The 16,126-nt window shown below is 40.7% G+C and overlaps 1 protein-coding gene across 1 annotated transcript; it reads right to left on the reverse strand.

The window, feature by feature from the left end:
• Positions 1-13: 13 nt before the first annotated feature.
• On the reverse strand, positions 14-15,810 carry LOC115256620 (ubiquitin carboxyl-terminal hydrolase 30 homolog). The gene is made up of 3 exons (XM_029855442.2): positions 15,567-15,810; positions 14,041-15,472; positions 14-13,948 (listed from the first exon to the last, which is right to left on the reverse strand). The coding sequence occupies exons 1-3, from the start codon at positions 15,646-15,648 to the stop codon at positions 13,786-13,788; spliced, it is 1,677 nt and encodes a 558-aa protein (XP_029711302.2). The 5' UTR covers positions 15,649-15,810; the 3' UTR covers positions 14-13,785.
• Positions 15,811-16,126: the final 316 nt, after the last annotated feature.

The raw sequence follows: 16,126 nt of genomic DNA on the forward strand, positions 1-16,126 counted from the left end.
AAGACCGCAGTGCTTCAAGTATTTCAATAAACACATTTATTTTCCACGTGACACTTAAACATTACCTGCTAGAGCGAATGGCTGTCAAGCTACGACAATTCTAATCAGTTAATCTACTGTGTTGCAGCAGCAGCATTGCGATTGATCGAATTTCGTCTGCAATAGTGCGCGCACCTTTGAAAAGTGATTTATTTTATTGGTTTCAAATTTACAATCTACTGTCATTACATCTAGGACGACTGGGGGAACTTTTTATGCATACACACCTCTCTCTCTCTCTCTCTCTCTGCTGGAGGAAAAAATGCTTCAACAATCATTAAAAACTATGCAATTTCATTAATTTGTTCAACAAATCCTATAGGCAACAATGAGTCGTTCGCGATTTCGGTCCGCATTATGCTCGATGAAATATGTATGAGGGTAATTTAAAGCTAAAGCATAAGTGTTTCTTAATAGTAGACAACTAACTTATCACCTACGTGTGTTGTTTAAATCATCTCTTATGTTTATGCTGAATATCGCTTCCCGGCTTAAGAAACAAGAATTTTTGAACGTAAAAAAAAGGCGAGTTACAAAGCAAGTTTGAAAATTATCTGACACTTTTCTTTGACTTTGACTTTGACCGTAACATGTATAAAGATCTCTTTTTCAAAGATGTCACTAAGTTGGATAAAGTTGCGACGAAGCCGCGGATCCTCAACGTTCTCGTACACGCAAAATACTCAATTTCGTGCTTCCGAAACACTCAGATAAGTTTTTCGAGCTCATTCTACGACAGGAGTGACGTGACGCAGCTCGAGTCGCATATCGAAAGGTCCGACTTTTGTCATGTCACCAGCACCATCAGCACAGCTGTGAGTGGCAAGGAATTCTCGCAAGAAAAGTGAAGGAACTACAGCGGAACGTATTCTCCTGCTATCCGTTATGTCACCATACGACGTCTTCTTGTGCTGGTCACGCAGTTGAAGATCATCGTATACCAGATGGATGCTGTAACGGCGTTTCTCCATGGCGATCTCGACGATAAGGAGACGTGCCTATATCGGTTATTTTTCTCTCTTCTCTTCCGAGGGTTAGTTGACGATGTGTTGAAGACAATGAACACTCGAAATGAAGAAGAAAACGAGAAGATGAAGCAAATTCCAATTCGTGAACTAATTGGAAGTCTTAAGGTTAGACATCGATACCCCAAGGGGATCAAGAATTGCAAGCTGACGTACGGGAGAGACGAGGATCCAACATTTTCTTGATACAGCGTCAGCGACGTTGATAGGGCGATCCGGAGACGAGACGTTCAAGGTTTGTAGTCCTGAAATGCGGAGGTGCGGTTTCGTGGTCAGTGCTTACGAAGATAAGCTATCGTAGCTTTAGCTGTAGTAGCCGTTAAAGCGGTACGTCGATCCGGATACGTCCACCATCAGCTTCAGACGCTTGGGCTTCTCCTGTGGTTGCCCCGGTTCCGAATCCTGCTCGACGCGCTTCTTGTAAAATGTTCTTCTCACCCGTGTTTCCTTCCATCAGTTTCGTATCGTCCATCTCCCCAGATGTTTCTGCTATTGTCACTCCTGCTCTTCGCTTGCAACGCCTGCAGAATCCCCCTGAGCTGACACGCTTGCTTCTGCACGGGTCAAGCAAACTCCATTGTACACCTTGTGATCATACAGGCTCATCTGGATCTCCATTAACTATTAATCAAATGCATTCCTGTTCATTTCCCTTGCTGCCAATGTCACATGCTCCGGTATAGGCCAGGGGAAGTGATTCACCTAGGATGAACCCAACGTCAAATCCACTTTTTCTTTTCTAAGCTCTAGCTCTATGGAAAGAAAAAGTGGTTTTGGCATTTGGTTCAGCCAAGGGCGCTACCCTATCTCGTCCTTCTCCGCATCGGATAAACATTATGCAACTCAAATGAGTTGCATTATGAAAAAAATCATTGCATAAAATTGTGTATGGAACTCGTTGCAAAACTCGATTTTTTCAACACTCTTCGTATTTATCCAACTCGACAAGCCTCGTTGGATAAATGTACGACCCGTGCTGAAAAAATCAACTTTTTGCAACTCGTTACATAAATGACTATATATTCACTCGTGCATTATTTTTCTTTGATTTTTATGTTGTTAAAGTCTACACAATAAGAAATTTTAGCTGAAATCTTTTGAAAATTACAAACTTTGTTGAAGACTAACCTAGAATTTCTTGGTTTCTGTATGTATCCCTGTTAAATTATCTTCCAATACTATTCGCTGAAGGAATTGCTCCACAAATTCTTGAAATAATTTTAAAAAACATCACGTAATCCTGAAAAAGTTCTTAGGGATGTACCCAAAAACTTTTTCAGGATTACGTGATGTTTTTTTTTTATATTATTTCAAGAATTTGTGGAGCAATTCCACAATGTTTGAAGGATTTCTGAAATTTCCAAAAGAACTCCTGAATGAATTTTTGAAGAGAACCTGAGAGGAATTTCTGATTAAATCAGCTGAGGAATTCCCGGAGAAATTCCTGGAAGACTTCCTGGATAAATCCCTGAATAAATCCCTGTTGCAATTCCTACAGGAATACCTGAAAGAAGCCCTGTAAAATCCCTGGACGAATTCCCGACGATATTCCCGGAGGAAACCTTGGAAGAATTTTTGAAAGTATACCTGGAGGAATTCCTGTGTAAATTATGGAGAGATCTCATAAGGAAACCCCAGAAGAAATCCTACATAAATTCCTGGAGGATTCCTTGGGTTGGGGGAATTCTTGGAGAAATCCAAGAAGGGATTCCTGCAGGAAGCAATTCCTGGGAAAATCTCTAGCAATAATCCTGGAGGAATGCCTGGAGAAACTTCTGAACATATTCCGGGCGTAATTCCTGGTTGAATACTTGGGTAAGACCCATTCGGAATTTCTGGAGAAATTCCTTGGGTGAATTCTTGGAGCAATCCTTTGGAGGAATTTCTGGAGGAATCCCCGGAAATATTTGTGGGGGAATCCCTGGAGGAATCCCCGCAGAAAATCCTGGAGAAATCTCTGGAAGAATGTCTGGAGGAATTCCTGAAAAAATCTTCAAAGTATTCCTGGAGAATTTCCTGGAAGAATCTCTGAAGAAATCCCTAGAGGATTTCCTGGAGAAATTCCTGAATGAATTGCTGATATAATTTCTGAAGGATGTTCAGAAGCAATTCCTGGAGGAAATTTTGAAGAAATTGCTGGGGTATTTTCTGGAGGAATTCCTGGATAAAATCCTGGAATTCCTGTGGGAATTGCTCGAGGAATCTCTAGAGGAAATCTAGAAAGAATTACTGGATGAATTTCTAGAGGAATCTCCAGAGGAATTCTGGGAGATTGCTATTTCTATTACTTTTCTATTTCTGAAAAAATCCTTTGAGAAATCCTCGAAGGCATTCCTGAAAGAATACCTGAAGAAATCCCTGGAAAATTCCTGAAGGTATTCCTGGAGAATCTCATGTCTCAAGGTATTCCTAAAATATTTCCTGGAAGAATCATTGGAAGAACTTTTGGAGGATTTCATGGAGGAATCTTCGAAGGATTTCCTGGAGGAATCCTTGGGAAAATCCCTAGGGAAATTTCTGGAGGAATCCCTGAAGTTATTCTCGATGGAATCTCAGGAGAAATTCCTGGACAAATACCTAGAGGAATTGCTGACATAATTTCTGAAGGATGTCCAGGAGCACTTCTTGGAGAAATATTTGAAGGAATTCCTGATAAAATTCCTGGGGTAATTACTGGAGAGATTCCTGGAAGAGTTTCTGGAGAAATTCCATGGTAAAATCCTGGAGGAATTCCTAGAGATATTCCTGTGGGAATTGCTGAAGGATTCCATGAAGAAATTCCTGGTGAAATCTCTAGAGGAATTTTTGAAAGAATTACTGGATGAATTTCTAGAGGAATCTCCAGGGGAATTTCCTAAAAAATTCCTGAAGGTATTCCTGGAGAATTTCCTGAAATATTATCTGAAGAAAACCTTAGAGGATTTCCTTAAGGAATCTGCGAAGAATTTCCTGGAGGAATCCCTTAAATAATCGTGAAGAAATCCCTGGACCAATACCTGAAGCAATTCATGAAGGAATCACAGGAGGAATTCCTGGAGAAATGCCTGAGAGAATCCCAGAAAAAGTCCTGAGGTTATTTCTGGAGAATTTCCTGGAAATTTCTGAAAAAAAATACCAGAAAATTTTCTGAAGAAAATCCTGGAGAAATTGCAGACATAATTTCTGAAGGATATCCAGGAGCAATTCCTGGATAAATTCCTCGAGAAATTCCTGGAGGAATCCCTGAAGAAATTCTTGAGGGTAATTCCTCGAGAATTCCTGGAGGAGTTCCTGGAGAAATTCATGAATGAAATCTCGGAAGAATGCCTGAAGGAATTCCTGGAGGGTTTCCTTTGGGAATTGCTGGAGGAATCCTTGAAGTTTAATTCCCGGAAGAACGCCTGCATGAATTTTTGGAGGAATCCCAAAACGAATTCCTGAAGCAATCCCAGGAGTCCCTGAAGCAATTCCTGGAGGAATATCTGGTGGAATTCCTGGAGGAATCGCTGAAAAAAAATCCTAGAAAAAAGCTCTGCAAGAATCCAAGGAGGAATCCCTGGAAGAATGCCTGGATAATTTCTCGGAATAATGCCTAGGAGAATTCCTGATGGAATTCTTGGATGATTCTCTGAAGTATTTGAATAAATCTTTAGAGGAATTCTTGTACGAGTCTCTGGAAAAAATTCTTGAAAAAATCCCTTAAAGAATTCCTGGATAAATTTCTGTAGGAATGCCAGGTGGATTCTAGGAACAATTCCAGAAGCAATTTCTGGAGGAATCCATGAAGGAATGCATTGAGGAAACCTTGGAGGATTTCTTGGAGAAATTTCTGAAAAAATTGTATGAACTCTTGGAGGGATCCATAGCGGATATCCTAGAGGAATGCCTGTAGGAATTCCTGAAGGAATCTCTAGATGAATTCCTGGAGGAATTTTCAGAGAAATCCCTGCAGGATTCGCAGAGGAATCCCTGAAAAAATCCTAGAGGAATTCCTGAAAAAAAAAAAACTTGAGGAATTCGTAGAAAAATACCAAGAATAATTGCTGAAGAAATCGCAGATGGAATTTTTGGAGAAATTTTGGAGGAATCCTTAGAAGAGTTCCTGAAGGAACCCCGGAAGCAATTTCAAGAAGAATTAGTAACGGAATCCCTAAACAGTTCCTGTAGGAAGTCCTTATTGAATACAAGGAGAAATTCCTGAAGAAATCTTAAGAAAAGTTCATGGGGGAATCTTTGGAGGAATTTTTAAAATAAGTTGTTCCAGAGAGAATCACAGAAGCAATTCCCGAGTTAAGCCCTGCAGAAATTCTTGGAGGAATATCCTAGAGGAATGCCTGTAGGGATTAACGAAGGAGTCTCTAGAAATAGTCCTGGAGAAATATATGGAAGAATTTCTCTAGGGATTAACGAAGGAGGCTCTAGAAATACTCCTGGAGAAATATCTAGAAGAATTCCTGGAGGAATCTCTAGAAGCATTTCTGAAGGAATTCTTGGATGATTTTTTAGAGGAATCCTGCAGCAATTCCCAGAGGAATAATTCCTGGAGGAATCTCTGAAGAAATTCGTGGAAGCATCCCTTGAGAAATTTCTGGAGGAATCCCAGAAAGAATTCCTGAAGAAATTGCAGATGGAATTCTTAGAGAAATCCTGATGGAATTATAAGAAAAGTTCACGGAGGAACTCCTTCAGGAATCCCAGTAGCAGTTCCTGGAGGAATTCCTACAAGAGCTCTCGAATCCCGGAAGCATTCCCATGAGGAATTCCTTAGGATATCCCAGGAAAGCTTTCTTAACAAATCCCTGGAGGAATTTTTGTAGGAAAAAAAAATATGAAGGAATCCACGTCTGCAATAATTTTTGGACGAATTATTGTTACAATCTTTGGATGGACTGCCATATCAATGTTTTGTACAATGTTTCAAGGAACTCTTTGATCATTTTTTTAGCTAATCTATGGGAAAATAAGGGTCTGTAAGGGTTTCTGGAAAATATTGCTGCTGAAATACTTCGAAATATTCCAGATTGAATTATTGGAGCAATCTCTAATGGAATTCTTGAAGGAATATACATATGAAGAAATCTCTGAAAGAATACTTGCAGAAATACCTAAAAGAATTTCTGTTGACATTCCTTTGTGAATCCCTGGAGGAATCCTCGAAAAAAGCACTGGAACAATCACTGGAGGAATTTCTAAAGATATCCCAGGAGAAATTCCCGGAGGAATGTCTGGTGAAACCCATAGAGGAATTCTTGAAAAATTCTCTGGAGCAATCCATGATGGAATCACTGAAGGAAGCTATGAAATCCTGGAGGAATTCGTCGATGCATTCTTGCAGAAGTATCTGTAAAAAAATCTGAAGGAATCGTGAGAGGAATTCTTGAAGTATTTCTTGGAACAAACCGTATAACGATCACTATCGGAACCCTGCAAGATACTCATGGAAGAATTCATGAAAAAAAGGAGAAGTGCCTTGAGGATTTTCTGAAACAATCTCTGGAGAAGTTCTTGAATAAATGCCTAAAGGAATTTCTGAAGGTGTCCTTGAAAGAATTCTTAAAAAAATCCCAGGTATTTTGCTCTTACCATGATGTTTGTTTGAATTGAATACTGGTGAAATTCGTGTAGCAGTAACATATAGCTGCACTGTATAGTAACATATGGTTCTGCAAAATCCTTCTTTTCCCTACCGCAGCTGGTCCCGGCATATCTGGAAAATTTGGCATGCTGTTTTTGTATTCCATGAATAAACATCATAAAATTTAGCCATTCAGCCAAGCTTGTTATTTGTTAAATTATATGACAACATGGAAATGGTTCTCTTGGAGAAATACTTGGTAAAAATTCCTATGGTTCTCGAGTAAGAAAGGTTTGATAAGTGTGAATAAAAACTTAGTTATTAAAATAGTTTATTTTTTGAGATATTTTTTTCTTGAACTTTTAATTTTTGCTAATATTTGAGTTGGCTAGAATTTAAAAAAAAAATTGACGGCCAGGGGGGGGGCACTGCCCCCCCTTTGGCTACGCCCATGCTGGGGGCGATACTAATTTTTCAAAGCCGAAATATCCAAAAAAAAAAGACGAAAAACCGTAAAACTTTTGTGGATAACTGACACTGAGGAAGATTACAAGTGGTAGTCGAAATACGCGTATCTGTTAAAGGTTAAGTACTGGTTGGAGGTGAACATCACCGTTTCGCACATTTTACTCACAAAAAGAAGATTGGTCGCCAACTTCGGTATCTGTAGAACTTGCTGCACCTTAATTGGATCCTCTTCAAGCTGCAAGCTCACCTTACCTTTGGCAACGGACATCATGCAGCCATTGTTGGCCGTTCCGACGGGATGTGGCCTCCGCTACTGCTTCACGAAACTTTCGGCACTTCGAGACATATGGCACGTGGCTCACGAATCGAATTACCACTCCTCGCCTTTAACATCGCCCATCGCAAATGCATCGCGCTTTACTTGCCGATTTCGATGATTGCTGCTGCTTCCATGGACACGCTGCGTAATGGCCATGCTTCTTGCAATTATGACAAGTATCATCCTTCTTTATCGACCCGCTGCTGAATCTTCCGTTGTTACCACGACGTCTTGGTTTCTGGGTAGAATACATAGTTTCATTGCTTCCTCCGATTTTTGGACCGGTTTGCAACTTGACGTCCTGAAGAATCTTCGCTTTAACCGTATCAGATCTAAGGGCAGCTCAAGACGCCTTCAAACCCATGATCATGGGCTCATAATGATCTGGAGGTCCCATCAACAACCCCAAATCAGGGTCATCTTCATGGCAAACGCCCACGTTGTATAGTTCTCGCGGCTTCTGAGCTTCTCGATGAGCGGCAAGCCAACTCTACTGTAAAGTGCTCTTCTTCCTGCACCTACTCCAGCAATGCTTCCGTCACTGTCTCCGCCTTCGGCCCTACCGGTGATCTGCTTCTGGTTGAACTTCCGAATAGACTAATCTTCTTCTATCCGAATCGAAACAACTACTGACAGGGTGGCCACTCAGAGCGGAAAATAAAATTCCCGAGTTTTTCCCGGTTTTCCCGATAGGTTTTTGAATTTTTTCCCGATTCTAAAATAGAATGATTTACAGTGAAAATTAAACGTAACTTACCAAGAAAAATTTATGAGAATTCATATCGAATATTTTAAAATCCTTGGATTTAACATAGTATTCATATGAACTTGAAAATAAATTATGTGTTGTTTGTCTCGTATCCAATTATGGGCATTGAAATAACGACATCTTCATTAAACATTCCTTAAATTCATAGATGACCAACTACTACAAATTATGCAGTAGTTTATGTAAATAAAAATAAAAAAAAGATAATCCTGAGGGGGTCGAAATTCTCAGCATGATTATAGGATTTACGTACTTCTTATTAGTGGATTTCTTTGTAATATTCCAAAACTCTTCTGAAAAATTCTTGGTAAGTTTGTTTTAGAAACCAAGTTGGAAACTAATAGGCAATAACAGAATGCCCAGAAAAAAAACATTCTGGATGAACTTCTGGTGGAATATCTGGATAGATTACTCGTAAAAGAATTTTGAAAACGATTTTTTGGGAAATCTTCAGTGTAGTATTTTTTATAGTCATTTTCAAGATATTTTAATAGAAAACCAGAGGCGAACTTTATGGTATCGTAAATGGCTACTGCAGAAAGTCAGGCAGGTTACATAGGCTGGAATCGTAAATTCTAGGAGAAATTTGAGATATTAAAGAAATCTTAGATATTGTCTGATACTCGTCTAGCATTCAGTTATTTCATCAGCGATTGCAATATGAAGCTCTCAGAGTTTAATATCTGATCACATTTTCAGATATGTCAAGTATTTCTCCAGGAATTCCCGAAAGATTAGTTTTTGAGAAAGTATTTTCCCCAAAATGTAGAGGCAGATTCATTATTTGGGAATTATTTATTTCCATAAATCATACAACTATATTGCTCCAGATGCTTTTGAATACTCACTAGAACTCCCGCGAGAATTTCAATTGGTAGTTTAACTAGAAACTACGAATACTCAAAATTCTCGAGATTTTGCTGAACCAGGAGTTTTACCAGGGACTTCTGCTAAATCTTCGCCAAAAAGGGATTTTCCCGATACCTTACTCTAGTTTTCTCCGAACATTTTTATTCACAAGTTCAATAAATGAGTACATCCAAGAACTTCATGAAAAACAACAGAAATCTTCCAAACAAAATATTAGAAATTCTTTTATGAGCTACAATAGGCGTGCTTTGAGAAATTCCATCAGATACTAAAAATTCAATTGTTTTTCACTAACTATTTTTAAATTGTAAAAATGTTTTCACCAGAATTACTCATCCACAATTTCATAATTTTTATTTTTAATTTATTCTTGGGGCAATTTGTTCATTCATTCAAAATTTTATCAGCATCCTATCCAAATTTCTCAAAGACTTTTCGCTCAAAGGACAAAGACTATATCAAATATTCTCCTAGAGATTTTACAAGGATATTTTTTTAGATAGAAGTTATAATTTTTGTTATCTATCTATATCTATATATATCTAAATGAGTTTGAAGTCCGTTTGAGGCAACCACACTTACGAACGGGTGAACCGATCAGGATAACTTATGCAGGGTTTGATTCGTATTCATGGTGGCTGTGTTTATATGCAGAAAAACTTTTGAAAATCATTTAAAAAAGCATGAAAATTAATAAAATAATTCACAATATTGTGAAAATGCTGATTTTTGATGAGCCTGGAACAAATTTAGCGTGATCAAAATTAAATCAGTCTAGAGTGCGTTGCTGCGATAACCTCAACAGTTCAAGATCAACAATTGAAAAGGTCACAACAACATTTTGTAAACAAACATGTTTCTATCGACTTGAGGCCTTTAGAACTCCACTCACACACCTCACCACCACTAAAAGAAAGCGCAAACATCAAGCTTTCTGTTAATGGTGGTGAGATGCGTGGGTGGATCCCAGAAGGCCCTAAGTCGACAGAAACGTGTTTGTTTACACAATGTTGATGTGGCCTTTTCAATTGTCGGTCTTGAGTTCTCAAACCACCGAAACTTGGCAAGACAAAGTTTGCCGGGACAGCTAGTGTTTTATAAAACTTTTATTGACGCTTGATGTTTTCAGAAACATGTACATCCTTAAATGCATAAGTGACACATGAATCTTTAAATATTTGAATGTGTCTCAACCAGTCTTTCCACCAGAATGTTCTTTAGAATATATGTGAAATTGTTCAAATTGTGGTGTTAGGTAACATCACTATGATTAACTTAAATTGTCATGACTCGACGACAAGATATTAATTTCCAACAATGCTTTTTACGCCAGTTCACCCACTATGTTATATAGTTCAACAGTTGTTGACTGCATTTCCCACAGATTCTCGTACTTATGCTTCTGGAGATTGTACAAATTTTAGAATTTTGGAAATCCCGATGGCTAGCAACAATTCCCGAGGTTTTCCCGGTTTTCCCGAAATTCCCGACTGAGTGGCCACCCTCTGAGTACTGATCCAATTTCGCTGAGCCGATAACCTCTCGTAATCGCAGGGTATCCAAGGGGTATCACGGGATTTGTTTCCATGCAGCGAGAGTCGAGCAAAAGAGCAGCAGAAGCTAGATTTCTGCGAACCATTTAAAATATCTCGATCGGAGACTACAGCTTCATCGACGAAACAACGAGAAAAAACGATGATCTACATGCTTGGGACGAAGGACCAAGTCCTCCAAGCATATGAAGACTCCATGGATATGGCAGAATGTCAGACGACCAAGAAGTTGAAGGAAGGCCCTACGAAATGAGAACGGTCGCGAGCACGTAAATTCAAGATTCGAGGCAAGTATGAGGTACGACATCGAGCTATCGAAGGATCGAAAGGCCATACGAAATGAGCGGATTTTCAAAACGGCACAAGGTCTGTCCGGTCGTCAAGGGATGTTTTCAAACGCTGAGGATTGATTTTAAGAAAGTTTACCCTACTGTAGTGAGTTACCTACGTATATGTCTAAGAATTCATCCAGTGGTTTTCTACAAATCCTTGCGGCAGTGTGGCCAGATTTAGTGCGGAATTAGGTAAGAACTCTTACAAATTTCTCAGAAAAAAGAAAACTTCCATTAAACCATATTCAGGACCCTTTTCCACTTGAATTACACTTTGATGGTTGATATAGGGTACTTGTTACAAACGCATGTTAAATAAAAATATTTTTTCAAGATTTTTTCTTTTATGATGCAGACGGGTCTACTCGACGCAATTATCAGTCTATCTATCACATCAACATTGTAGGATTAGTCATTACAAGAGAATGTCGCCTCTGTAAAAGTTGACGAAAAGGACAGAGAAAAAATAACAACTGATAAAGATAGGGCCCTAATCTTGACCCTACTGCAACGGGCAGACACATGATAGAGAAAGCAGACAAATAATACGACATTCTTTTAGACATAGGCCTAGTATATAAGGATGTTTGAAATAGATGAAAAGAGGTTAGTTGAAATTTAGTGTTTCATTCAGAAAGTTATTCGTCCCTTTGATCCTCGTCAAGACGACGCTTGTTCAAGGTAGTTACCAAACTCTCTAAAGAGGCCAGGACTTCTGCTGCAAGTAGTCAGCCCTTAGGTTTTTGGAATCTTACCCAACAAGTCCACTTGGAACTTGTAAAATATTAAATCCAAAACTCCCTAAGTAAACTTTACGCTCTCAAACCATTAGAGAAACCGGCCTGAGGCTTAGTGAGGAAAACAATATTTTACAAGAAGAGGTTTCTTCTGTTGTTCAAGTTTCACCTCAGACAGTATCGGCACGGTACGCAATTCCTTCGAGCGTTTTCCGGACGTTACAGTAATGCATGCTTTATAACACCGTATTTATGCATGCAAAACGGCTTGAGCTGCGTGATTAGTTAGATAGGGTGGGGCGGGGCAAGATGGGTCGCATAAGGATGGATCACCATAACTTTGTAAATACAAATCGGATTGGTTTGCATTCGTCCGCTACTCTTTAATACACTAGTTAGCTATGCTAAAAGTCGATAAAAAGTTCATTAAATACAAAATATGATGTTAAACAAGCAGTTTTAAAAAGTGATCGATTTTGTGCCGTGAAAAAAGTGCGGGGCAAGATGGGTCACCTTTTAAGTAATTGACATTTTCTCGACGAAAAACGTCAAAATATAAGATCTGTTCCGCATTCAAATATGCTCCATATCCATACTGAGTAAACAAGAGCTACTAGTAAACATTTTATAAATTTATTTGGAATATAAAAAACTTTACGATTTGAGTGGTCCTGAGGCGACTTGAAAATCGATGTTTTTACTAAAAAATTATCATAATTTTAAGTTATAATTTTGAGCGTTCATTCCGCTTGATTGAAGTCATTTATTAGATAGTCTTGTAATAAAAAATAAATAACTTTTGAATGCTCCAAAAATACGTTCAAAATTGAAGGTGACCCATCTTGCCCCGCGGCCGTTTATATGGAGAATATATGGAATGTATCGCATAAGAAAAATGGCTAAAAACCATTTTATTTTTCATTTCCAATGAGAGTGAATAATTTTTCAATCAATGCCCCAAACTTTTGTATATTCATGCTGGTCATCTAACAAAATTATTAACATAATCAAAACATGAGTAATGCGCCCGAAAATGGCACTGACCCATCTTGCCCCGCGACCCATCTTGCCCCGCCCCACCCTACTTTCCATACAAACTTTGTCTGCAAATGATGTCTACTCTTACCTCTATTCCGGTGTAATACTAAGTACCAGTCAACCTGTATTGTCTCAAGAATCACTGTCAAACAAACTTCGTAACTCTTACTACGCCCAAAAGGAAGTTACATTAGCTTTAGGATAATCGCCGCTCCATCCAAGCTTAGTTGTTCAATGCACGTTTTTAAATGCGTCAAACAGATTCACTCCTAAGCGGAATCGCGCTACTAAATGTGTTCTAATCTACTCGATTCGTCTCGCGATAATCAACGATTTGATTTCCTCATAGATTTGCGTTAGATCGGTTGAAGCATCCAAAAGGTATGGCACAGATATTGAACCGAGATGCTAGAGTGAATGCCTGTTTGACAACTGCAAGCAGGAAAGTATGTACAAAAAGGTACAACGGTTAAACTGAAAGCGGCAATGGATTATTAAAATAACTAAAACGGCCGCCATGAAATGAACAGATAGCGCCACCGTAGCTTTGTGTGTTTGACATAACTCCATTGCTGTCACAATGTTAATGTCCATGGTACGGTGGCACCTTTGTTAGCATGCGGTGAACGCTAGAAAAGTTTGCTTCATTGATCCATTCAGATGTATTTACAGTTCAGATTATTCAATATTTAACATTGCTAGAATAATAAATCAAAACTAAGCATAGAGTAGATAAATGGCTGGTGCTTTTTCGCACAAGTCTTCAAAATAAATGCCTGACGTTTTTAAATTCTTAGATATATTAGTTTAAATTGTATAGTTAGTTTCGACTGTTCAGTTTGTGGTTATATTAAATTCTCTGCGTTCGTAATATCTTTATCTGCATCCGGTGGAAATGGTAGGTAGTAGGATTAAAGTTGGTTACCTCCTTCTCTTATGAAATTCTTTGGAAATCTCTTTAAAACATACACGGACTAATCGCCGCGTAATACCCCTCGAACTCTGTAACATCTTCACGGATTCTCTCTCTAAAACTAACTTACCGGTCACTATCAGTACTGCTGGGGTCCTGGGGAGGGTATTAACCGGAGCTACCCGGCATGCCGTGGCCTCCTCCACCGCCACCACCCGGTTGGGTGTACTTCGAAGACGGTCCCCGATCGTAGAACAGCATGTACGCCGGAGTGCTCAGCACCTCCTCGATGGACACCTCCTTGACCACGGTGTCCGATGTGTAGTACCACCTGTTTTCCGGGGGGACGAGACGATTGATTAGATTCAGTTACGTCATTTTCCTGAACTGAAACATAGGTTTGTTATGTAAAAAAAAACTCACTTGTGTGAATTCCGCAGCGCTCCTCTCCGGTAGGTCACAAAGTGTCCGCTGTTGGCCTCGCCCGAGTGCACAATCACCGCCAGCAGCCGGTACAGATTCTTCGGGAACATGGCCCCAAAGGTGTACGATCCGAAATTGAACGCACTGCCAACCGATCCAATCGGGGTGTTCTGTTCCGTCGCAGGTCCTCCGGCGGCACCAATCGATGCCTCGTACGCTGCGGCCCCCAGACTGGCCGAGTACAGGGACATGGTCGAACCCCAGGGCGTACTCATGGCACTGTTCAGGCTCGGCTGCACGAAGCTGTACGGAGCCATCGAGAGCGTTTCCGGGAAGTGGACAAAATCTTGCCGCTTGTAGGCGTGCCCCGTCGGAAGCCAGGTGGTTCGTGCGATGTGGATGCACAAGCAGGCCGGAAGCTTGCTGAAGGTAAGGGTTTTCGTGTGGCTGGTCGTTTCGTTACACGACTCGCACTGAACGCCGTTCAATGTTTCCGGTTGGATAAATTCAGTCAGAAGACTTCCGACGGAAATTCCGGGATTCTTAATTTCCGGAAGCGACAGCGTCACACTGTCGAATTTGTCGTATCGAACCACGGATTTATATCCGCAGCCGGAGCAGCACAGCTGACTGCTCAAACCGCCTCGGAACGGATGGGGAACCTGGATCTGCTTGCGATCTCCCCAAACCGATACCCTCCCGGGGCCACGCGTCAATCTTTCCAGAGACCGACACGACCCTGACGATCGCTTATCCAACGTTCCGTTGCGGTTCATTTCCGTGGCCAGAATCGACTTCGGCCTGCTCGGTCGCCCGGAGAACGTGGAAATGATCGACGGCGGTGATCCGGCGCAATCCATCAGTGACCCCTCCAGACCCGCCATCGAATCCTCCGTTTCCGTGCAAGTCGAGTGCGGTGAATCCGGAGTGTGCGCTTCCGACCGGACGTACCGCGTCAAATTCGTGGATTCGTCGTACTCGGCATTACAAAAGTCCGACAGCATAGCACTGGAAGGCCTGGCTGGAGGCATCATGGCCCTCAGTTCCTCTTCCCCCAGGGCATCCGACAAACAACCGATCTTCTTCGGTTTCGTCACCTCCTCCTCCAGTGAGTTCAGCAAAACGTGCAGCAGTTCGTGGGTATCATGTTCATCCGGAGGAATAACCCACCCGAGGGTGTTCAACGCCCGGATAACCGCTCCCGGAGAGTACGGATCCCCGCGTAACGTCGGATGTGTCCCATTCACCACCTCCAGCACGTTCTGCAGCGAACTGACCAACGTCTTCTTGTCCTTGGTGTTGTGCAACTGCAGCCAGGCGATAAACTGCGGACAAGCCGCCAAGGCCTGGAGCAGCGTATTCAGGAAGCAGGTCTTCCCAAAGTTATGCAATCCGGCGATCTGACCCCGCCTCTGCCGTAACCTTGAGTTACCTGTTTTCGAGAAATCGAGAGATTCAGCGTCAGTTCTCGCCCTTATCAAACCTATCCTGATTGATTATCGATTTTTCTTCCGCACATTACTCACCGGAGGGGCCCCAAAATACGAAAGCACCGACGACGACGGCAGCGGTCACTCCCGCTGCCATTAAGAATCTATCACCTTCCATCTTGCGCAGGAAAACTATTCACACATTTCCACGCACCGCACTGGTGATTGCTGAAAACTTTAGCAACCTTTTTCGAAGGTTTTCTCCGAGAAAAATTTGGAAAATTTGCTGGAAGAAAAAACTGCTGATTTTCTGTTGTCGTTTTTCTTTTGTTTTGAGGTGTGTTGACAGCAACGGGCGTCGTCCGTGAAAGACGGGACGATTTTTTTTCAGAAATCGTGGGATGTGAACAGTGTAAAACATCGCTCATACTCACCGTTAGCCCGAGGGGGACGACAGTAATCAATTGGCTTCAGTTACCGTGCGATAAGCCGTAATTTTATTTGATTTTCTGAATTATTCATAATTGTTTTTATTATACTGAACATCGGTTCGATTTTATCGGATTTTTCTCATTTTCTGCCATTTTCCAAGCTAAAATCGATTTTTTGCTATTTATTTTCAGCAAAATGGTAAAAATGGAACATATCTGAAAAAT

Source organism: Aedes albopictus, chromosome 1 (assembly GCF_035046485.1).
Source record: "Aedes albopictus strain Foshan chromosome 1, AalbF5, whole genome shotgun sequence".
In the NCBI taxonomy this organism is placed as follows: domain Eukaryota; kingdom Metazoa; phylum Arthropoda; class Insecta; order Diptera; family Culicidae; genus Aedes; species Aedes albopictus.